Genomic DNA, 23,879 nt, shown 5'->3' on the forward strand with positions numbered 1-23,879 from the left:
CGTGATCCGCCTGCCTCGGCCTCCCAAAATGCTGGGATTACAGGCATGAGCCACACCGCACCCGGCCTTTGTAGCTATTTTTGTGAAACTCTGTCTCCTAGACGATGAGTAAATCAGGACAGGAACAGGTAATATTAAACTCTGTGTCTGGCACTAATTGTTGGATAGGCGTGGTGGCTCGCTCCTATAATCACAGCATTTTGGGAGGCCATAGTAGGAAGTTTTCTTGAGCCCTTGAGTTTGAGACCAGCCTGGGCAATAAAGCGAGACCCCTATCTTTACAAAAACTTTTAAAAAAATTAGCCAGCCATGGTGGCACGCACCTATAGTCTCAGCTACTCAGGAGGCTGAGACAGGAGGATCACTTGAGCCCAGGAGGTCAGGGCTACAGTGAGCTATGAGCATGCCACTGCCCTCCAGCTTAGGGGACAGAGCAAGACTGTCTAAAACAGGACAAAAACGTAAGTTTGCGTATTCAGGCTGAATAAATAAGGGCATGAAAGCTGTGAAACAGACAATTTAGAACAGTGCATAATCCTTAAATCATTTGTTTTGGGAGTAAATGAAACCAGTTGCCAAACTTGGAGTAGTGGTGTTTTTGTAATTTGGGGACTAAATATTTGGAACTTGAAAATATTTTTCTTTAATTCTAAAACTGTGGTCATGTTCACAGAATAGACTAAAAATACTCAAGCCGGCGGGTCCTGTTTGTTTGCTTTAGTACTTACCACTTAGAACTTCGTGGTTAAATAAATCATCTTTGGTTCAAATCTGAGATCCATCTATATGACCTTTTGGAGAGTAAGTTACTCTCTTGAACTAGAGGTTTCTTCTTCTGTAAACTAGGGGTGATAATATTTGTATTGCAGAATTGTGAAAAGTAAATAATGTGGTAAGGAAAATAAAGTACCTAACATGGTTCTGGCACAGAGTAAATTCCCAATAAAAGTTAACTTCAGCCTTCTGTTTTTCCTTACCTCTTCTTCCTGCCTGTATATCATCTTACCCAGATTTTTCGTATCTCTCAAGATGCACCATGGTCCAGAATGGCCTACTGTTATTCTCCCCCAATCAGAATTCTTATCTCAGCTAAATAGTAGGAAAAAAGATGATTCACTCTGATGATTAAATAACAGTTTTTAAAGACATGCTTTTTAAACTTGTAAGTCTTTGGTAATTTATTTGCAATGTAACAGTTCATTTTAGCAAAAATCAGTCAAGGTGAAAGAAGGGTAGTCTTAGATTTGTGGGATACAGTGGCTATTCCAGGAGTCAGTTCTGTTTTGTTGCTACTTTTCCTTCATGTGAGACTATGGATTGTATAAAATCATTCAGGTTTTTATTTTTCATCTATTTTATTTCATTGTTTTATAATGAATTACAATCACAGCTTTGTGTAGGAAGATGGAGAGCAGGGTAGGAGCCATATGTGAGTTATTTTTAAATGCCTGGATTTATTTGATTGTGGGCATGTAATCTTATTCTGGAAGCTAATATAATTTTGAATGTAATGAAACCACACTGCAGGAGAAATCCCACAAGTTCTCAGGAGGAATAGCATTCTCTTCCAGACAAAGAGGAGATGCCATTCTAAAGAGAACAGGCTCCACCCCCTTGCTTACTTTCTGCCTCTATCCTTCTATCCTTCTGTCCTTCTGGTGAAAGTAATTGACTATATTTATATGGTTTTTCTTCCAGATGGTGGGCTGAAGAGGTTGTGCGAATTAGATAAGATAAAGATAACAATCATGTGAAAGGACTGTAGCATGCAGAGTTGTTTGTATTTGAAATAAAAAGCAAGATTTGCACTATGGTAATAAAAATCTTCAGCCTGGGCCGGGCACAGTGGCTCACACCTGTAATCCCAGCGCTCTGAGAGGCCGAGGCGGGCAGATCATGAGGTCAGGAGATTGAGACCATCCTGGCTAACATGGTGAAACCCAGTCTCTACTAAAAATACAAAAAAATTAGCCAGGCATGATGGCATGCACCTGTAGTCCCAGCTACTCAAGAGGCTGAGGCAGGAGGAGCGCTTGAACCCAGGAAGCGGAGGTTGCAGTGAGCTGAAGGTTGCACTCCAGTCTGAGTGACACAGTGAGACTCCGTCTCAAAAAAAAAAAAAAAAAAAACAAAACCTAGGCTCATGGCTAAGTGACAGTATAGGATAGGTGTCTTTCCTAATGATGTGTAGTTTTACTGAGCAGAAACCCTGGCAGAGCTGGCTAGATGATGCATTGTCCTGGGTTAGGTACCTGGTTACAATGCTAATTCTGTGTAGTTGGGTTTTTTAATCCCCTCATGCTCTAGGGATAGAAAAGTATTCAGCTAAAAAGTCTTCCCACAAACACACAGCCAAAAAAAAAAACCCATAATCTCCTAGTGATTGATTTTGACAAACTTCCTCCCACCACTGACAAAAGTTATGCCTATTAATTATTCACGTCTTAGTGAGAATTTAATCACATCAAATAAACATCTATAGGAAAAGAATAAATTCCTAGAATTTCCTAGGGATGGGAGTTTTTATTGAAACTGAAAGAAGGCATGAGTGAGGTAGTCCACGATGGATAGCTAGACATCACCTTGAGAGTAGAAGGCACCTTGGGTGTGGTGTAGGGGGAGCAATAAGGCAGGAGTAGGAGATTATTTATAATGGAAGGGGAGAAGATCGAAAGACAAACTTTGGAGTTTAGCTTGCCATTCTGGTGGTGACAGTGGGCCACTGGAAATCCTATATGATGTCTTTAGCCTGAGTTGAAATACAAATGCAGGTTGAGCATCCTTAATTCAAAATCTAAAATGCCCCTTTGAGCATCATATTGGTGCTCAAAAAGTTTCAAATATTGGAGCATTTCGAGTTTTGAATTTTCTCATTAGGGGTGCACAAATGTGTACTAGTTTAGAAGTCCTAGGCAAATCCAATATAGCCCACTCTTTTTCCTTCTGTTTCCTTCCTATCCTCTATTGGAAGAAGGTAGAAAAGAAAAATAGCGCAGAAGGAAGTAGAAGAGAGAATATAGCTCCACTCTCCTTCCCTATTCATTTTTATAGACCTCTGAATGTTTGCTATATATAGTTTTTTTCAGCAATGGAAAGACAAGTGTTACATAGTTTAAGTGAAACTGACTGAGTTTTGTTAAGTGAACGGTACTCCTTACTGGCATCATAGCCTTAGCAAAGTTAACAGGTATGGTAGGTCAGTACATTTATATAACACCCCTGAAAATAAATATGCTTGGGTTGTGTGTGGTTTACCTAGTTGAAGCAAATTGTTATAGTGCCTCATAGTTACTTGTTGAATGAATGAATAATAGTATAGGTGGGGAAATAGGTAGTACGTATGTATACAAACATAAAAGTGATAACAAATTGTAATAAATGCTAGGAAGAGGAAGAATAAGGTACTTGATGGAAAATAACAGGATGACAGAGAAGGACTCCAGTGTTTTTCATGTGAACCTTGCAAACTCCTAGTTTTGGCAATGTATTGATGTTTTAAAATATACAGTAAACAATTTTCATATTTTATGGCACTATTAAAACTTGATAATCATCTATGTTTTCTCCTATTTAACTTTTTCTTTTAGCATTTATTAGCCATTCAAACTGTTTATTCTCTATATATGAAATTCAGGATGTGTTTTAGTTTTTATTAGATCATTGACTATAAACATTTGTTTATATTTCAGCTGAATGAAAAGACCCGTGATCTTGTAGCAAATACACATAATCACTCATCTTACTGCCTCCTTTCATGCTCCAGTTCAGCCAAGTAGAGTGATTTAATTATATATATGTGTAGACTTAGTTGGCAAAATATATTTTAAAACTATATTAGGCTGGGTGTGGTGGCTCACGCTTGTAATCCCAGCACTTTGGGAGGCCGATATGGGTGGATCACCTGAGGTCAGGAATTCGAAACTACCCTGGCCAACATGGTGAAACCCCGTCTCTACTAAAAATACCAAAAAATATTAGCCGAGCGTGGTGACATGTGCCTGTAATTCCAGCTACTCGAGATGCTGAGGCAAGGGAATTGCTTGAACCTGGGAGGCAGAGGTTGCAGTGAACCGAAATTGCATCACTGCACTTCAGCCTGGGTGACAGAGAGAAGCAAAGCAAAACAAAACAAAACAAAACTATACTAATGGGTTTTGTAGTATTTTCATAAAAATCTTTTTTTTTCTGAGACAGGGTCTTTCTCTGTTGCTCAGGCTGAAGTGCAGTGGCATGATCAAGGCTCACTACAGCCTTGACCTCCTGTGCTCAAGCTATCCTTCCACCTCAGCCTCCCGAGTAGTTAGAACTGTAGGCACGTGCTACCACACCTGACTTTTTTTTTATTTTTATTTTTATTTTTTCAGAGACAGGATTTCACCATGTTTCCCAGGCTGGTCTCAAACTCTTGAGCTCAAGCAATCTGCCCTCCTCAGCCTCCCAAAGTGCAGGGATTATAGGCATGAGCTACCACACCCGGCCATTTTTCAAGACTTTTAAATGCTAAATTTCTATTTTGATTGAAATATGACCATTCAAGTTCACCTAAAGTGGCTGAGGTGAGAGGATTGCTTGAGGCAAGGAGTTTAAGACCAACCTGGCCAACATAGTGATACCCGGCCTCTATTTAAAAAAACGAATTTACCTGAAGTTAATGGGGTGGTAGCTTTCACAGAAATCCAGAATTTTAATTGTGAAAGTTCCTGCGTCTCTTTTAAGAAAATGAAGTAGTCATCCGATATGTACTCCTTTTGTCGTGGAAAACTTTATTGTAAGTTATGTGACAGAAGACCAACCCAGAGCAAGAAGGAGAAAATAGGATATATATAATTATATTATTATATATATAAAATAATATAATTTGGTTGTTGATTGAAAGCTTCCCTCTCTCTTAAATAGGGGAGTGGGAGGGAGCAGAATCTTGCCTATTTTTATCTGCATTCCATCATGTTAAGAATATCATGAAGGAAAAATTTTTAAACCCTAAGTTAGTCCTATTTATGGTATTTCACCAAAGCTTAATGTATTCAAATGAAAGAGTTTTTTGTTTTATCAGAATAAATGATTATATTTCTGCTCTTAGAATTTTTAGATAGTATTGTCTGTGCTTTATACTTCCAATTATAAGTCTCAGCCCTAAAAATCTACTTAAAAGTTTACTTTCTTTTTTTCCCTTTTGCATTTATTACTACTGTATCCCAGAAGACATTTTGGCAGGTGATTAGAATAAAAGATAACAGACGAGTGTCTTTGCTTTTCACCAAGGGAACGATATTCCTTATTAATGAGGCATATTCTTTATTAATGACTAGAAAAGGAATATCATTGATAGCAGTATCTTAATATGCTATTTTGGGAGTTTCTAGAAATCAGCTGAATTCCTTTACTGTTAACTGTAGGCAGGTATTAGAATCTCTTATCCTGCTCATGTAGGTGAAAACTGTGGCATAGAGGACTGACTTTTCAGCCGCAGGCTGCCAGAATATAGTGGGCCTTGTAAGGGTGGGAGTCCTTCTGCCAGGGAGCTCTGTTCATGCTTTTTGTTTGACTTTCATTTCACTTTATCTTGAATGTAGGTTTGCCTTATCTGAGAATTCACAAAAAGGTGATTTTTAAGTGGTTTAGTAAAATCACTGGAGTGTGGGGTTTGCCAGATTTAGCATACTCACAGCATGCCTAATATATCTGAAATATTGAATAGGACATATTTACACTAAAAAATTATTTGTTGTCTGAAATACAAATTTAACTGGGCATCCAATATTATATCTGACAGACCTACTAGAGTAACTGTAATTTATCATCCAAACCAGAACAGTTTTGAGAGTGAAACGGGGCACTATTCATAATTATGCCAGAACAGCAAACATAAACTGGGACTATCCCAGAAAAATTGGAAAGTATAGACAACCTAATTTATATAAGGGGTTTTGAACTAATTTTTAATTATGGGTTTTAAATTTTCATAACCAAGCACATCTCTATGTCATTAACTTGTGTGGCTGTGAATCTTTGTAAATGTAAAGTGTATTGCTTTGTAATTTTTTTTTTTTTGAGAGACAGGGGTCTCACTCTCACCCTGGCTAGAGTGTAGTGGCACTATCATAGCTCACTGTAGCTTCAAACTCCAAGTGATCCTCCCGCCTCAACCTCCCAAGTAGCTGGGACAACAGGCATACACCACCACACTTGGCCAATTTTGGGTGGAGAGACAGGGTCTCACTATGTTGCTCAGGCTGGTCTTGAACTCCTGACCTCAAGTTATCCTGCCCCCTCAGCTTCCCAAGTAGCAGGGATTACAGGTGTGAGCCACCACATGCTTTATAATTTTTGTATTAAAATTTTGATTAGGGCACCTTAAAAACTATGGTGAGCTAACTGCTGGCTTCAGCCTTGATACTTGGTTAAAGTTCTCCTGGTGGTAGGAGGCTACCACAAGCACACGAGATTCTACAGTTTCGAATTTTTAAAATTATTTCTTCTTTACAGTTTTATTTTGTTTTTGTTTTTTTTGTTTTTTGTGGTTTTTTTTGAGACGGAGTCTCACTCTGTCACCCAGGCTGGAGTGCAGTGGTGCAATCTCAGCTCACTGCAACCTCCACCTCCCAGGTTTAAGCAATTCTTGTGCCTCAGCCTCCTGAGTAGCTGGGATTACAGGTGGCTGCCACCACACCCAGCTAATTTTTGTACTTTTAGTAGAGATGGGGTTTTGCCATGTTGGCCAGGCTGGTCTTGAACTCCTGACCTCAGGTGATCCGCCCACCTCGGCCTCCCAAAGTGCTGGGATTGCAGGCATGAGCCACTGCCACCAACCTCTTTACAGTATTTTTATATGTGTACTTTACCATCAGCAGTTATAACTTTGACAAGAAATCCCATGTATTTTCTTTTTTTTATTTGGCTTACGCCTTCTCTTTCAACTTATTACTTTTTGTTTTTTGGGGGATTAAGTAATAACCTATTATTCATATTTAGCTTCATTTTCTTAATTGTATAGCCTTTTATCATCTTCCCTTGCTTAACCCTTGACTAATTTCATTCTACAAAATCATCTATAAATATTTGAATACCTGCTATATGTGAACTACTCTCCTAAGTACTACAGTAAATATGACATGGAATAAGACTTGGACCATATCCTCAAAAAGCGTATAGTCTGTACTTAATATAGAGGTCTCTCCATAACTTTGTATATTTCATTTGATCTTTTCTCTTTCAGCTTATATCTCTTTTTTTTTTTTTTGAGACGGAGTCTCGCTCTGTCGCCCAGGCTGGAGTGCAGTGGCACGATCTCGGCTCACTGCAAGCTCCGCCTCCCAGGTTTACCCCATTCTCCTGCCTCAGCCTCCGGAGTAGCTGGGACTACAGGCGCCCGCCACCTCACCTAGCTAGTTTTTTGTATTTTTTAGTAGAGACGGGGTTTCACCGTGTTAACCAGGATGGTCTCGATCTCCTGACCTCGTGATCCGCCCGTCTCGGCCTCCCAAAGTGCTGGGATTACAGGCTTGAGCCACCGCGCCCAGCCCAGCTTATATCTCTTTTAAAAGTATATTAATATATCTCTTTCAAAGTATGATTATCTGTATGTTAGTAATAGGTGTTCCATGATTTTTGAATAGAAATGGTATGTCTTTGTTTTATTCTAATATCTGTTCTGTTGATGCACAGGTTTTTATAGGAGTGTTTCTTTGTTTTTGTTTTTGAGACAGAGTCTCGCTCTGTCGGGGAGGCTGGGGTGCAGTGGCATGATCTTGGCTCACTGCAGTCTCTGCCCTCCCAGGTTCAAGCGATTCTCCTGCCTCAGCCTCCCGAGTAGCTGGGGCTACAGGAGCCTGCCACCACACCCGGCTAATTTTTGTATTTTTAGTAGAGATGGCATTTCACCATATTGGCTAGGCTGGTCTCGAACTCTTGACCTTGTGATCCACCCGCCTCGGCCTCCCAAAGTGCTGGGATTACAGGCGTGAGCCACCGTGCCTGGCAGTTTTTATAGGAGTTTTAGCTACATTAGGTGTCTTCAGGAAATAGCCTATAATTGCTAGATAATTGTTTTGTGTTATAATTTATAAGTTGGAATGAAAATGTGTCAAAGTCCAATATACTTAAACAACTTTTGAGCAATGATTTGTCCTACGTAACAGTTTTCCAGATTATTTTACCTATTAACACTTACAGGATTAGCGTCAGGTTTCTCTAAAGGAAAAATATTCCTTAAATTATTTTCTTGCTTTTATTGTTTGAGGGTTAATGCTTGTTTCACATAATAATGTTAATTTTCACCCAGGCTGGAGTGCAGTGGCATGATCTCGGCTCACTGCAATCTCCGCCTCCTGAGTTCAAGCGATTCTCCTGCCTCAGCCTCCCAAGTAGTTGGGACTACAGGCACCCACCACCAGGCCTAGCTGATTTTTGTATTTTTAGTAGAGACAGGCTTTTGCCATGTTGATCAGACTGGTCTTGAAATCCTGACCTCAGATGATCTGCCCGCCTTGGCCTCCCAAAGTGCTGGGATTACAGGCATGAGCCACCGCATCTGGCCTTATTGTTTTTAAATGTACTTCACGTTGCTCTTTTTGTTGTTTTGAAAATATATAAAATTATTTTGCTTTATATTTACATAGTAGAAAATTCAAGTGGTACAAAAGCATATATAGGGCAAGGTCATCCCTGTCTCCCAGCCACCAGTTCTCCTCACCCGAGATAACCAGTTTTTTATGAGTATTTTGTATAATCCTTCTGGAGATTGCATTTACAGGTGATTATTCATATATTCTCTTTTTTCTTTTTTTTTTTTTTACACAAATGGTAATATATCATACACAGTGTGTACTTTGCTTTTTTTCACATAATACTATGTCTTGGGCATTATTCCTTACCAGAATAAGCTTTTTTCTTCTTTATACATGCATAGTATTCCATGTTACAGGGTCCCTACTAATCACTTTTTTGGTTGTTTCCAATAATTTGCTATTATATACAGCATTTAATTAATAGCCTTCATGAAGGCATGAATATTTGCATGCCTTAAAAAATTTTTTTTAGCTTAAAGGTAATATGTGTTTATGGTAAAAACTTAAAACACTTCAAATATTACCAAAAATAATACAGTGAAAAATAAATCCCCTAAAGTTCTAGTACCACTTCCCAAATGTAATACTTTCTTGTGATTATCAATTTGATATTTTTCTTGTTTTCCTTTTTAGAAAAATAAATGGTTGTGTGGTATCCCCACTATATATAGATATAAATCATAACTTATGAAGTTCCTCTTTGGTGGACATTTAGGATGTCTCCAGATTTTTTTTTTTTTTTGGATACTACAGACAATGCTACAGTGAAAGCCTTGTAGGTATCTTTGCACACGTGGAGGTGTTTCTATCAGGTAGAGTCCTAAAAGTACAGTTGTTAGATCAAGGAATGTATACATTTTAAGTTTTGATTAGTTTTACCAATTGGCTCTCCAAAAAGGTAATACTATTTGATACTTCCACCAGTAGATCCTTGCTAACTCTGGCTATTATCAAACTTGATTTTTTAAAAAAAAGTTTGCCAGTTTTGTAGGAGGAAATAAATCTTATTCCTATTTGAATTTCATTTATTATGACTGATTTTGAGAATTTGGCCATTTCTGTTTACTATGAATTTTCTTATTGATTTTTTTTTTTTTTTTTTTGAGACAGGGTCTCACTCTGGAGACCAGGCTGGAGTCCAGTAGCACATGGTTCACTGCAGCCTGGACCTCCTGGGTTTAAACAATCCTCCCACCTCAGCCTCCCGAGTAGCTGGGACCATAGGCACTCACCACCATGTCCAGCTAATTAAAAAAATTTTTTTTAGAGATAGAGCCTTGATCCTCTTGTAGTTCATGAGCTTGGTAATTAAGTGTTCGCATACATGTGTGACATGTGCCACCCTGGAACCTTGTTATAATGTTGGCACATTACCCATTTGACATGAAGGGAAGGGAAGAACAAAGAGAGATGGAGTCTCACTATGTTGCCTAGGCTGATGTCAAACTCATGGGCTCAAGGGATCCTTCCATCTCAGCCTCCCAAAGTGTTAGGGGATTACAGGCATGAGCCACCACACCTGGCCTGTTACTGACTTTTGAGTGTACTTTTTTATATCAAGAAATTAGTCGTGATCACATATGTTACAAATATTTTTTCTCATTTTGTCATTTTTTACCTTGTGCATGGTCTGTAAATATGCATAATTTGACCCTGGAGAGAGATGAGTGGAGGGTAGGGAGAGGTAAGGGTAAATTAGTGGAGGATCCAGATCAGTCAAGCTGCTAAACATTTTTTTTTTTCTGTAAGTGCTAAACACATTTTAAGTAAGAAAAATGATTAGCCAGGTGTGGTGGCTTGTGCCTACAGTAGTACCAGCTACTTGGAGGCTGAGATGGGAAGATCACTTGAGCCTGGGAGATCAAGGCTGCAGTGAACCATGATCATGATCAGGTCACTGCACTCCAGTCTGGGTGACAGAGTGAGACCCTGTCTCAAAAAAATAAAAAAGAAAATTGACGTGACAGAAACGATATAGTGCTTTTATCTCCTTAGAGGAAAGAATATAAAAAAGACTGTATAATATTTAGTTGGTATGAAGTGTAATAACCATGCTGAAAATGTATTTGTTATATGTATTTTTCCCTCTAGAGGTTTTGTCAGCTATGATTAGTGTGCTGTTGGTGTATATACTTATGGGATTCCTCTTATATGAAGCTGTGCAAAGAACTATCCATATGAACTATGAAATAAATGGAGATATAATGCTCATCACCGCAGCTGTTGGAGTTGCAGTTAATGTAATGTAAGCTGTATTTTTTCACATTAATATTTTCAAGTACTGAGAACTCAGAGACTATTGCATATGCATTCAGTAATATTCAGTGATATTTTGATATTTTAAAAATGATATAGCTCATTAATTTTTCTGATAAATAAAACACTATGGACATTATAAATTCCTCATTAGTTTGCCCAGGTATATTGGAGATTGAGTCAAAATTATGAATTTAGGTAGGACAAAGTTTTTTGTTTTTAACTTTTAGAATACTTTTGTGTTAACTAGATTTTTTTTCTTAAGCTATCAATTTTTTTCCCTTAAAACTTTTTAGGGGAGAAACTTTTTAAAGTTTTAAGTTAGGCCACATACAGTGGTTCACACCTATAATCCCAACACTTTGGGAGGCCAAGGCGGGCAGATCACTTGGGCTCAGGAGTTCAAGACAGCCTGGCTAACATGGTGAGACCTCATCTCTACTAAAAATAAAAATTAGCCTGGCACAGTGGCTCGTGCCTGTGGTCCCAGCTACTTGGGAGGCTGAAGTGGGAAGGTCACTTGAGCACAGGATATCAAGGCTGCATTGAGCTCTGATTGGGCCACTGCACTCCAGCCTGGGCAATAGAGCAAGACCCTGTCTCAAAAACAAACAAAAAATAATAAAGTTGAAGTTACAGATTTAATCATTTAGACTAGGGTCAGCAATTTTTTTCTGTAAAAGGCTAGATAGTAAATATTTTAAGCTTTGAGATGTATATATTCTCTTTCAAAGCTACTCAACACTGTTGTTATAAAACAAAAGCAGCCACACTTAGCATGTAAACAAATGAACATGGCTGTGTTCCAATAAAACTTTATGTACAAAAAAAAAAAAAAAATCGGTGAGCCAAATTTGATCTACCAGCCACAGTTTACCAATCCCTGCCCTAGTGGCTTCTATTTATACTTAGAATGAAATCAAATTTTTACTGCATCCTTGTTAATAAGACTCTGTGTACCTCTACAACTCATCTCCTAGCACTTTTGCTCACTTTGTTCTGGCCACAGTGGCTGTCTTTTTTTTTTTCAAGTCCACGGAGCACATTTTCATGTTAGGGCCTTTGCTCTGCTATTCTTCTGCCTAGAACACTCTTCTACCACTTGCTCCCTGACCTCCTTCAGGTATCTGCTCAGAGATAATCTGAGAGGCCTTCCCTTACCACTCTGCCTATCATACTCCATTCCCTTACAATGCTTTATGTTTCTCCAAAGCATTTCACATTGCCTGGCTGTACATTATGTATTTATTTGTTGGCTTCTCTGCCTTCTCTACTATAACATAAGCTCCATGGGGATAGGGATATGTCTGTGTTATCATTGTTTTGACCCCAGCACCTAGAACAGTACCTGATAAATAATAGTTGCTCCAAATTTATTAAATAAATGAGTTCCATGTTACCTCATTAGTGTCTGACTAGTAACAAATGTTTTTGTCAATATTAGGAAAAATAATAATGTTTTCTTTTATTTTTAACAGAATGGGGTTTCTGTTGAACCAGTCTGGTCACCATCACTCCCATTCCCACTCCCTGCCTTCAAATTCCCCTACCACAGGTTCTGGGTGTGAACGCAACCATGGGCAGGATAGCCTGGCAGTGAGAGCTGCATTTGTACATGCTTTGGGAGATTTGGTACAGAGTGTTGGTGTGCTAATAGCTGCATACATCATACGATTCAAGGTAATATGATTGGTAATTTTTCTATTTTAAAATGTATTTAATTTCAACATGAAAACTAAGGCTGATTGTCTTATCAGTATACTGGACATCAATGCCAGTTCTATTCATTTCACATTGATGTAAGTTTACTTGACAGTCATTATAGTTCTTTTGTTAGCAGTAAACAAGATGATATCACATCACAGGGTAACTTATCTATATTTGGCTTTTGTAGTGCCTTCACTGGATAATTCAATTTTGTTATTTATGTATTTATTTATTTTTGAGACAAAGTCTCAGTCTCTCGCCCAGGCTGGAGTACAGTGGCACTATCTTGGCTCACTGCAGCCTCTGCCTCCCAGGCTCAAGTGATTCTTGTGCCCCGGCCTCCCAAGTAGCTGGGATTACAGGTACACACCACCATGCCCAGCTAATTTTTATATTTTTAGTAGAGACAAGGTTTCGCCATGTTGGCCAGGCTGGTCTTGAATTCCTGGCCTCAAGTGATCCACCAACATCAGCCTCCCATAGTGCTGAGATCACTGGCGTGAGCCACCATCCTTGCCCAGATAACTCAATTTTAAAACTCGTGATTGAATTGCTAGTAGTAAAATGTGCACTGGACTAAAAATCCAGAGACCTGGGTGGGTTCTAGTCTTGGCTCTGCCATTAATGCTTTCACCTTGAGAGCAAATGCCTCAACTCTAAACTTGAGTTCCCTCTTCTTTATTGTAAGGGGCTTAGACTAGTGGCTGCTAAAACTTTTTCCAGAGCTGGGTGCAGTGGCTGTGCCTGTAATCCCAGCTGAGGCTGGAGGATCACTTGAGCCCAGGAGTTCAAGACCAGCCTGGGCAACATAGCAAGACTTTGTCTTTAAAAATACACACACACACACACACACACACACACACACACACACACACACAGACGCAAAATTCTTTCCCGCTCTGATATTCTAGAAGATTTAGAGACGGCACAAGGAGCAATAGAACAAGTGATTACATTTCTGGAAATAGGTCCCATGAGGCAAGTAATGTAAATAGTCTAGGATAGAGTGAAGATGCTTTTCAATTACAATATCCAAGTTTTAAAGATATTCTATAATTCTGCTAAAGAAAATCAAGGAAGAAGGGACATATTCCTTGCTTTGCTTCGTAGTCTGTTTTATGTCTGTCTATATTTAATCATAAATTTTGATCTATTACCCTTTAGCCAGAATACAAGATTGCTGATCCCATCTGTACATACGTATTTTCATTACTTGTGGCTTTTACAACATTTCGAATCATATGGGATACAGTAGTTATAATACTAGAAGGTAAGATCTCACTAATATCCTCATTATGAGTTTATTACATCCCTAAAGCAGATTGGGAGTCAGGGGACATTCTGAATAGGAATTACATCTTTTACTTTCTACTAATACCTATTAGGCTATATAACAGTACCTTACATGTATATAACATTTAAGAATCAATGCACTCTCCCATCTTTTACCCATTTGACACTTATAATAGCTAAGCAGAGTAGGTAAGGCAGATAATGTGGTAAATTATCCCTATTTACAAATGAGAAAATTGAGATTCAGAGGGATAACATACTTTGGTTAAGGTCATGTTGCTAATAAACTGTAGCACTAGGACAAAAATGCAATTCTAGATTATGTATTAATTCCTTAATTCCCACTTAACTTGTGACTTTGTTGTATTTACTGCTTCCTTCCCTTACTGATATTATGTGTAAGCATGAAAATAAAAGTTCTTAACAATAGGTTTATCATCATTATATGTTCTTTCCTTCTTTTTTCCTTTTTGTCTTAGCTTATCTGTTAATGAAGTATTCTGGTTTGATTGGCATTCCTTTTTAGTGAGAATGAGTATGTCTTTAAAGTATGCATTACCCTCTTGTATATATCTTACATTTTCAATAAAAATATATGTGTACATGGTTTATCTTAAAGTATTAATGTTTTAAAGTATTTGTTTAAACTGAATTTAGCAAAGCCATTTGTTTTCTTTGAGAAATGTCTTATCAGTAATGTAAAAGTTCCTTTTTTCTAAAATAAATTTTACTTTTAAATTATATATTCCTGATAGGTGTGCCAAGCCATTTGAATGTAGACTATGTCAAAGAAGCCTTGATGAAAATAGAAGATGTATATTCAGTCGAAGATTTAAATATCTGGTCTCTCACTTCAGGAAAATCTACTGCCATAGTTCACATACAGCTAAGTATGTTGCTGGTAGTAAATGGGCCTGGGGTTGGTGGACTTCTGCCTTTGAAACTAAACATCCCTGCTTATAATTATGTAGGAAGACTTTTCTGCTGAAAAGATTTGTTTTAAGACAAAAGCCTTGTCTTTAAAAAACAAAGGCTTTTGTTAAGAGCCTTAAACAAAAGGCTCTTTAAAGGGTAAGTTGCAGGTCAGTATTGATACCAGAACAATAATTTTCTGTCTCTTAGAGATATTACAAATTGATTTTAACCTTCAGATTAAAGGCATTAAGAATATTTCCCAGCCGACTCAGTGGCTCACGCCTGTAATCCTAGCACTTTGGGAGACTGAGGCGGGTGGATCACCTGAGGTCAGGAGTTCGAGACCAGCCTGGACAACATGGTGAAACCCCCGTCTCCACTAAAAATACAAAAATTAGCTAGACGTGGTGGTGCATGCCTGTAATCCCAGCTACTCGGGAGGTTGAGGCAGGAGAATTGCTTAAACTCATGCAGTGGAGGTTGCAGTGAGCCGAGATCACGCCACTGCACTCCAGTCTGGGTGACAGAGCAAGACTCCATCTCAAAAAAAAAAAAAAAAGGATATTTCCTGGCCTGGCACGTTGGGTCATCCCTATAATCCCAACACTTTGGGAGGTCAAGGTAGGTGGATCACCAGAGGTCAAGAGTTCAAGACCAGCCTGGCCAACGTGATGAAACCCCATCTCTACTAAAAATACAAAAATTAGCTGGGCGTGGTGACATGTGCCTGTAATCCCAGCTACTTGGGAGGCTGAGGCAGGAGAATTGATTGCACCCAGGACACAGAGGCTGCAGTGAGCCAAGATGGCGCCATTGTACTCCAGCCTGGGCAACAGGAGCGAAATTCCATCTCAAAAAAAAAAAAGAAAAGAAAGAAAGAATGTTTCCCATGCTCTTTTCTACATAGGAAAAGCTAGATTTTTTTTTTTTTTTTTCCCCGAGACAGAGTTTCACTGTTGTTGCCCAGGCTAGAGTGCAATGGCACAATCTCTGCTCACTGCAACCTCTGCCTCCCAAGTTCAAGTGGTTCTCCTGCCTCAGCCTCTCAAGTAGCTGAGATTACAGGGATACACCACCATGCCTGGCTAATTTTGTACTTTTAGTAGAGACAGGGTTTCTCCATGTTGGTCAGGCTGGTCTTGAACTCCCGGCCTCAGGTGATCGGCCCGCCTCAGCCTCCCAAAGTGCTAGGATTACAGGCGTGAGCCACCGCACCCGGCGGAAAAGCTAGATTCTTAACGTTTTTATTTCTTCGAGTCATTTCACAGATTCATGCTATTGATGCTTTTTAAATCAAAATAATACATGCATGAGGTTTTACTTTTAATGTGCATAAGATCTTTTAATGACAGGATTGTAATTGATGTCTGGTATTCTTTCTCTACGTGAGAGTAGACTGGAGAAGTTAGAATAATGAGAAGCCATTAAGGATGTGTAAATTGACATACTTATCTAACAGAATAGCTTAGAGGGGGTAGAAATCAGACTAATTAAAATATATTCCCAGTATGTTTCAGTTGTTTTTTTCCCTGTATCTTATTCAAGATGTAACTGTACAATGGATAGTAATGATACTTTCTTGACATTGCAGTTCCTGGAAGTTCATCTAAATGGGAGGAAGTACAGTCCAAAGCAAACCATTTATTATTGAACACATTTGGCATGTATAGATGTACTATTCAGCTTCAGAGTTACAGGCAAGAAGTGGACAGAACTTGTGCAAATTGTCAGAGTTCTAGTCCCTAATTTTATACATTTTGGGGACTCCCGCCTTATTTATCCTGCAGTCACAGACTTGAGAGCAATAAATGCAAACCTAAATGAGAAAATGGAATCCCTGACAGCTGTGTCCATATCAAGCATCAGTCTCTCAAACAGTCACCCCAGCCTGACAGTGCTAGTCTCTGTTTAATGGTAAAAGGAGACTTTGCCATAATTTTCAGATGAAGATGTTTCCCAAACACTGTTTACAGAATGAGACGTGACTCTACAGATACCTCATAGAAGACAATCCAAGATCATACTTCATTAATTTGACAGAGTACATATCTTAAAGGAAGCATCAAGAATTCAATATTTGCATTTAAAAATACTTTTTAAGTCCATTTTATATTAAGCCAGTGCTGGAAAACTGAATTTTTTTATTATGTACAATAATCTCGACACCCAGCTTCTGGAATTGCTGCTTTCTTTTTACAGAAATCACTACCCAACATATTTCAGAAAGTACTAGTAGTTATCCCAAAAGTGGAATAAGCATGTATTCGAAGTGTTTCAGAAATGTTTTATTTCACAAATAAGTTTTAATGTTATTGTTATGGTTATACTTTATAAACAACCTTTTCCAGATGCTACAGGGTTTTGAACCTCAAAGTTAACATTTTTGATTATTTGTAATCTTAGAACCAAATCTTTACTTATTGTGGTCGCTGTTATTAAATGATTTAGGAAATACTTGCAATATTATTCTGAATGGCTGAAGTTAGTCTTAAACTTAAATTACTATATAATGATTTAAAACAAAATAAAGGAGCAAGGATGGCTGTTGGAGTTTCAGGTTTATGTCTTCCCGACATCACTTTTATCATTCATGGAATTGTCTTAAAAAGGCAAGAGACTGCAAAATGTAAACAGTAATCTTCTGTCCCTTTAAGAACTGCCAAAAATTTGTACAAAAAGTGTGGTACGTTGGTTCCTGCCTCCACACCAGGTCATCTGTGTGTGCCTTTCAGGGTAGACGCTAGAGGGTTCAGTTTATAATTCCCACCTTTCACATACAGTTTCACAACATTACTCCAGAGAGAATTTTATGTTTTATGATGTGGGTTATGTTTTATTATATATTTAATGTTTTATGATATGGGTTAGGATTCTCCGTGGACTCCAGAAACCCTAAAATACAATTTTGAGGTCTTCCAATAATACCATAGCAGAAATGTCCAAGGGGTTGGGGGGAAGACATTACTTTGAGAAAACAGAAATGTAAAGGATTTTTGACCTTATATATGTGTGTGTTTTTGTTTTTGTTTTTGAGACAGAGTCTCACTCTGTCACCCAGGCTGGAGTGCAGTGGTGTGACCTCTGCTCACTGCAACCTCTGCCTCCTGGGTTCAAGTGGTTCTTCTGCCTCAGCCTCCCAACTAGCTGGGACTACAGGTACACCACACCCAGCTAATTTTTTTGTATTTTTAGTAGAGACGGGGTTTCGCCATGTTGGCCTGTCTGGTCTCAAACTCCTGACCTCAGGTCCTCAGGTGATCCGCCTGCCTCGGCCTTCCAGAGTGCTGGGATTACAGCATGAGCCACCATGCCTGGCCTGTATGTGTGTGTTTTAAAGCACTAGATAGGGATGGACATTAAATCTGTGTTGCAGGGAAACTAAACATAGAGGTTTCCAAACTGAAGGCAACCTGATTGTAAATGCCTCTGTTAAAGAAGGAGCTTAACTGTTCATCTTTCATTTTGCAACCATTGGTTTTAAGATTATCTTTTATGTACATTTGGAGTCCCTTTTCAACAGTGACAGTTTCTTACACCAAAAATGGATATGGTTCTTGGGCTCCTCTAAGAATCAGAGTAGGGTAACAATGTACCAGGCAAATTGTGAGTTGAAATTCTAGATAAGGATGCAGATGACTTACAATATAAATGAAGAATAGGAAACATTTTATCTTCTTACCAAGTACCTTACTATAAGCAAACCTAAGATAAGAAAACCCAGATTTACCTATAAGATTGTTGGGAGTTAATGGTGTCAATAAAAGGATTGATGGTCTCTCTAATGAAACCCAGTAGATGTTTGTTGAACTGAACTGAAAATTTATGTGGCCAGACACAATGGCTCATGCCTGTAATCTCAGCATTTGGGGAGGCAAAGGTGGGAGTATCACTTGAGGCCAAGAGTTCACAACCAACATGGTCTTTTGTGGAGACCCTGTCTCTATAAAAATATAAAAATTAGCCAGGCGTCATGCACACCTATAGTATCAACTACTTGTAAAGCTGTGGCAGAAGTGCTTGAGCCCGGAAGGTTGAGGCTGCAGTGAGCCATGTCCACATCATTGCATTCCAGCCTGAGTAACAAAATGAGACCCTATCTCAAAAAAAAAAAGGAAAAGAAAATGTACATGATGGGATTCCTATTGAAAAGTCATTTAAAATAATGACTTGAATTTCTCAGAAATTTCAGGAGCATATAAACTATTTAAATCAAAATATTCTTACATATAGAAACCAAGTAAGAATAAATGAGAGATATTTCAGTGGACATCTGGACATATTTATGAACTTTTGAGTATCTAGCAAGTAGAAAGGAAAAAAATATTCATCATACTCTAATCTTTTTTTATATCTATTGAGCTTCTTATAAACTTTTCTTTATCTTATAAAGGCATATCTCGCTTTTTATATCGACCTGTTCCTTTAAAATGTATTTGATAAAACAGGCTAAAATTCATTTGAGTATTGAAAAGAATTTTTTTTTAAAATTTTTTAAGATGCTATCTCACTGTCATCCAGGCTGGAGTGCAGTGGCACAATTCGGCTCACTGCAGCCTCTGCCTCCTGAGCTCAAGCGATCCTCCCATCTCAGCCTCCCAAGTAGCTGGGACCACAGGCATGCAGCACCACACCCAGCTAATTTTTTGTATTTTTGGTAGACACAGTGTTTCACCTTGTTGCCCAGGCTGGTCTTGAACTCCTGAGCTCAAGTGATCTGCCTGCCTTGGCCTGCCAAGTGCTGGGATTGTAGGCATGAACCACTGTGCCCAGCCAAAAATAATCCTTTTGTAAAATACAGAAACACTGCAAACCTTTGTAAGTCTTTTTTTTTTTTTTTTAATGAGATGGGGTCTCCTTATGTTGCCCAGGCTGGTCTTGAACTCCTGGGCTCAAAGAAATCCTCCCATCTTGGGCTCCCAAAGTGCTGGGATTACAGGGTGTGAGCCACTGCACCCGGCCAGAAGTTTAAGATTTAAACTTTTGTAAATCTTAACTATTGTGTTCTGCTTAAAGTGAGGTACACATAAAGTTTCCTGTACTTTGTTTTTGTAGCAAGAACTACCTAGTTTATATCTGTACCTTACTGAGTCTATGAGATTTGAGAATTTGATTTCACTTTTTGTAACTTAACAAAACCCACAGAAAAGGACGTTAAAAGCAGATAGGACCAAGGACTGAATGACTTCTGACAAAAAGCGTTTGGTCTACCCTTCACTTGTTGAGTTACAACCATTCATTACACTTCTCAGCTGAGCTCTCAACGAGCTCTATGCCCTGTGAAAAGCAGTGACTAAGTTGGATGAACACATAGCATTGTTAATTTTGCACTGGGAAAACAGATTACGACAGGGCCACAGACCACAATATAAAAACTTGGCAGTTCTTTGGTGTGACATATTTTAATTAATATTTGCAAATAATCAGAGTTACTTGTGTACATAAACCTGTGTTTTACAACTATGGCCAGATGCAGCCTTTTGATCTGTTTCAGGAAAAGATCTATTATTCCACTAACAAATATGCTGCCTTAGAAAGGTAATGGGAGTGTAATTGAAGAAAGCATATCTCAGAAGGTTTTGATATGCAGAACTGGAAGCTATTGTAATTCCTACATACGTTTCCATTAGCTATGCCTTATGTAATGTGAGTGCAGATTTTTACAACTTAAGAGTTCCCATCAGTGTTTTTTGCAACATCACCGGTTTTCTTATTTTACTGTTTTCTTTTTCAACTTTGGGTGCTTTATTTCCATTCTCTAAAACCAAGTTTCTTGCTCTTATGAGACTTAGTGTTCCTCTTGAACCCAGGTGTCCCACCTGACAGTGTTTGTCTTTGGTAGACTTTCCAGAATAGACATAATCAAGATCAGACACATGAGCTTCTCTCTCATTTTAATGTGAGGAAAATCATCTTTCAGAGACAAGGCACTTAGAAATGTATTTCCAGGTAGGAAAGAACCTTTTTAAAATGGCTGGTTGTTTCTGATCCAGATTTCTCTGCATGCTGGACTTCGTAGAGTAAGTGTGGTAGACAAAGAGACTACACTGCACAACCACTAGTGAATATCATTGCTAAGAAGACTCTGCGTCATGTTTCTCAAAACAGCCATTCTCACAGCTTTTGTAGAATTAATCATTTGATTCTGAAACAAGCAGTTAGCTAAATCTGTTTTCCTTTTATGCATATATGTTATTGGTTCAACATAATATGGTGTTCTTACAGAATATGAGCCCCTTTGAAATAAGGTTTTAGGTGGTTTTGCTGTCGGCTCTGATTTGTATATAGCAAATTTAAAGTTACAGAGTGTTTCCTAGATATAAGATTAGTTCATTTGGTTCAGTTTGTCTTTGAACCAAGCCAAGCTCATGAGCCAGTTGGTTATTAGTCATAAATGAACACACATCACTATATGCTATGTTGAGGGGAGGCAAGTCTGATCTCCAAATAATTGATAAAGCTCAATATCTCTGTAGCCAAAATACAGTTTGCAAAACCTAACTCCAGATGTGTCGTGTGAATCTTGACAGCCAGGGCTTGAGATTTGTTTTACTGATTGCCAATCAGGTATATTATTTGTGATGTTCGTGGGAGCATGCAAATTAGAAGACAGTGTTGTGGGAGTTCCTCAGTATTGAATTACATGTGTGCACTCGGGCCCACCCGTCATTGAATTCTCGCTTATAGAGGGTTTAACCTGCTCTTCCAATCACTGAGGACCAATTTGATTTCTGATAAGACTGGAAAACATTTATGAAGACTTTCCCAGTTAAATCTATGACAGTGTCCATTTAAATAGTGTAATTTAGTATATTCTCAAATAACTGCAACACAAAATTGAAATGTGCCAGTATGTCGTCTTTCTACCTGGAAGATACTGTATATTTGGAAAGTTTATGCTTCTCTCAATAAATACATGTTATTAAATAAGCCATATCACAGTTTAAGAAATTGTATATACTTTATCATACGCCCTTTCAGAAACCAGGTATTTTGCATATAATTGATTTTAGAAAGATTTTGAAGCTGGGGTTTGTCCATGTTAATTAAGATCAAAGTATATATATATATATGTACTGTATTTGCAACTTACAAATTGTAATTTCCTATACATTTATTAAAGTGTTGTTTTGCCATGTGGTTTATTAAATAAAAATGTACAGTCCCTTAAATATCTGTTCTTTTTATTAAGTAATATTACTAGGCCTAAAAACATTGTTCTTAAAAACAAAAGAAAATCTATTATAACCTATCTAGTTTTATTATGTCATTTTATGATGCCCTGTTATATGTTTAAGAAATAAAACTGAAAAAAAATCTTCTAGATAGTATGGAAAGATTTATTAAAAGAACCTTTCTCTTTTGGTGTCAGTCACATGCAGTGGCCTTACAGTCCCATCAACAGTGGCTGAAAGGAAGAAGCCACTACAAAATAGACTGGTGAGGACCAGGAAGTCTGAGAGTAAGAACCTGCTGACTCTCCAATCATGTGGACCAGTCCACACTATACCTCCCAAGCCAAATCTGGCCTGCAAGCCTGTTTTATTTGCCCCAACAACTAAGAATGATTTTTACATCTATTAGAAATAAATCACTGCGTGCAGTGGCTCACACCTGTAATCCTAACATTTCAGGAGGCCAAGGCAGGTGGATTGCTTGAATCCAGGAGTTCAAGACCAGCCTTGGCAACATGGTGAAACCTCATGTCTACAAAAAATACAAAAATTAACTGGGCATGGTGGCATGTGCCTGTGATCCCAGCTATTCAGGAAGCTGAGAGATAGGAGGATCGCTTGAGCTCAGGAGGTCTAGGCTACACTGAGCTGGGATGGTGCCACTGCTCTCTAGCCTGAGTGACAGACCCTGTCCCCCACCAAAAAAAAAAAAAAAAAAAAAAGTAGAGTAATATTTCATAGCATGTGAAAATTATATGGATTTTCAGTGAATTTCTGTGTCCATAAAGCGTTGCTGGAACACAGCACACTAATTTAGTTATGTATTATCTATGACTGCTTCCATGCTACTGTGGAGAGTTGCATAGTGACATAAAATATTTACTATCTGACCCTTTATAGGAAACGTTTACCAACCCCTGGTGTAGGCTGTTTTAAGACTATAACAAGCTGGGTGCGGTGGCTCATGCCTGTAATCCCAGCACTTTGGGAGGCCGGAGTGGGCACTTGAGGTCAGGAGTTTGAGACCAGCCTGGCCAACATGGTGAAACCCCATCTCTACTAAAAATACAAAAATTAGCTTGGCATGGTGGCAGGTGCCTGTAGTCCCAGCTACTTAGAAGGCTGAAGTGGAAGAATTACTTGAACCCAGAAGGTGGAGGTTGCAGCAAGCCAAGCAACAGAGTGAGACTCCATCTCACAAAAAAAAAAAAAAAAAATATATATATATATACATATATATATATATATAACAGCATATATGGATGCAGTGAAGTCTCCTAGAACCTGCTTGCAAGTTTTTGTGACTCGTAAATCTGAAGCCACCTGAGTCACCAAAGGTTCTTTCATACCTTTACCTTTTTTCTCTTTTTAATCTTCCTTTGGGTTTGAGGCAGAGTATAACAAAAGAGTAGCAAGATATCAAATATTATTCATGTGCAATATGCTGTAACATCACTAGCAGAGCACTTTCTTACTAGAACACCGTGATCAGCAGGATCATTTAAGTATTCTTTTTTTTTTTTTTTTTGAGACGGAGTCTTGCTCAGTCGCCCAGGCTGGAGTGCAGTGGTGCGATCCCGGCTCACTGCAAGCTCCGACCCCCCGGGTTCACGCCATTCTCCTGCCTCAGCCTCCCAAGTAGCTGGGACTACAGGCGCCCGCCGCCATGCCCGGCTAATTTTTTGCGTTTTTAGTAGAGACGGGGTTTCACCGTGTTGACCAGGATGGTCTCGATCTCCTGACCTCGTGATCCACCCGCCTCGGCCTCCCAAAGTGCTGGGATTACAGGCGTGAGCCACCGCGCCCGGCCTAAGAATACTTTTCAGCATAAAAGCTTATTCAGTTGATTTTTAGAGTTTTCACTTGTTATCACAAAAAGTTAAGAAACGGTAATTTGTGCCAACTGAGAGCTCACAAATGATGTTCTTTAAGGTTTTTAAGTTTCCTAGCAAAGGACAACAATATTTAA

The 23,879-nt window shown here is 38.6% G+C and overlaps 1 protein-coding gene and 1 non-coding gene across 5 annotated transcripts in view; both read left to right on the plus strand.

Annotated features, from left to right (window-relative positions):
* The window catches only part of SLC30A4 (solute carrier family 30 member 4), a 52,258-nt gene extending 30,351 nt beyond the window's left edge, over positions 1-21,907 (plus strand). For 2 of the 4 annotated variants that reach the window (XM_017960585.3, XM_021940529.2), the window contains 5 exons: positions 10,659-10,812; positions 12,302-12,503; positions 13,695-13,800; positions 14,579-14,713; positions 16,330-17,281. In XM_017960585.3, coding sequence (XP_017816074.2) covers positions 10,659-10,812; positions 12,302-12,503; positions 13,695-13,800; positions 14,579-14,713; positions 16,330-16,484 — 752 coding nt within the window. In that variant the 3' untranslated portion in view covers positions 16,485-17,281. Of the gene's footprint in view, positions 1-10,658; positions 10,813-12,301; positions 12,504-13,694; positions 13,801-14,578; positions 14,714-16,329 lie in introns of those variants that run through there. The other 2 variants (XM_021940530.2, XM_021940531.2) reach the window with 2 other exon arrangements.
* LOC116276265 lies at positions 9,848-9,951 on the plus strand. Its single transcript, XR_004185688.1, has one exon. It is a non-coding gene; the product is annotated as a small nucleolar RNA U13 (small nucleolar RNA).
* Positions 21,908-23,879: the final 1,972 nt, after the last annotated feature.

Source organism: Papio anubis, chromosome 7, assembly GCF_008728515.1.
Source record: "Papio anubis isolate 15944 chromosome 7, Panubis1.0, whole genome shotgun sequence".
Classification (NCBI taxonomy): domain Eukaryota; kingdom Metazoa; phylum Chordata; class Mammalia; order Primates; family Cercopithecidae; genus Papio; species Papio anubis.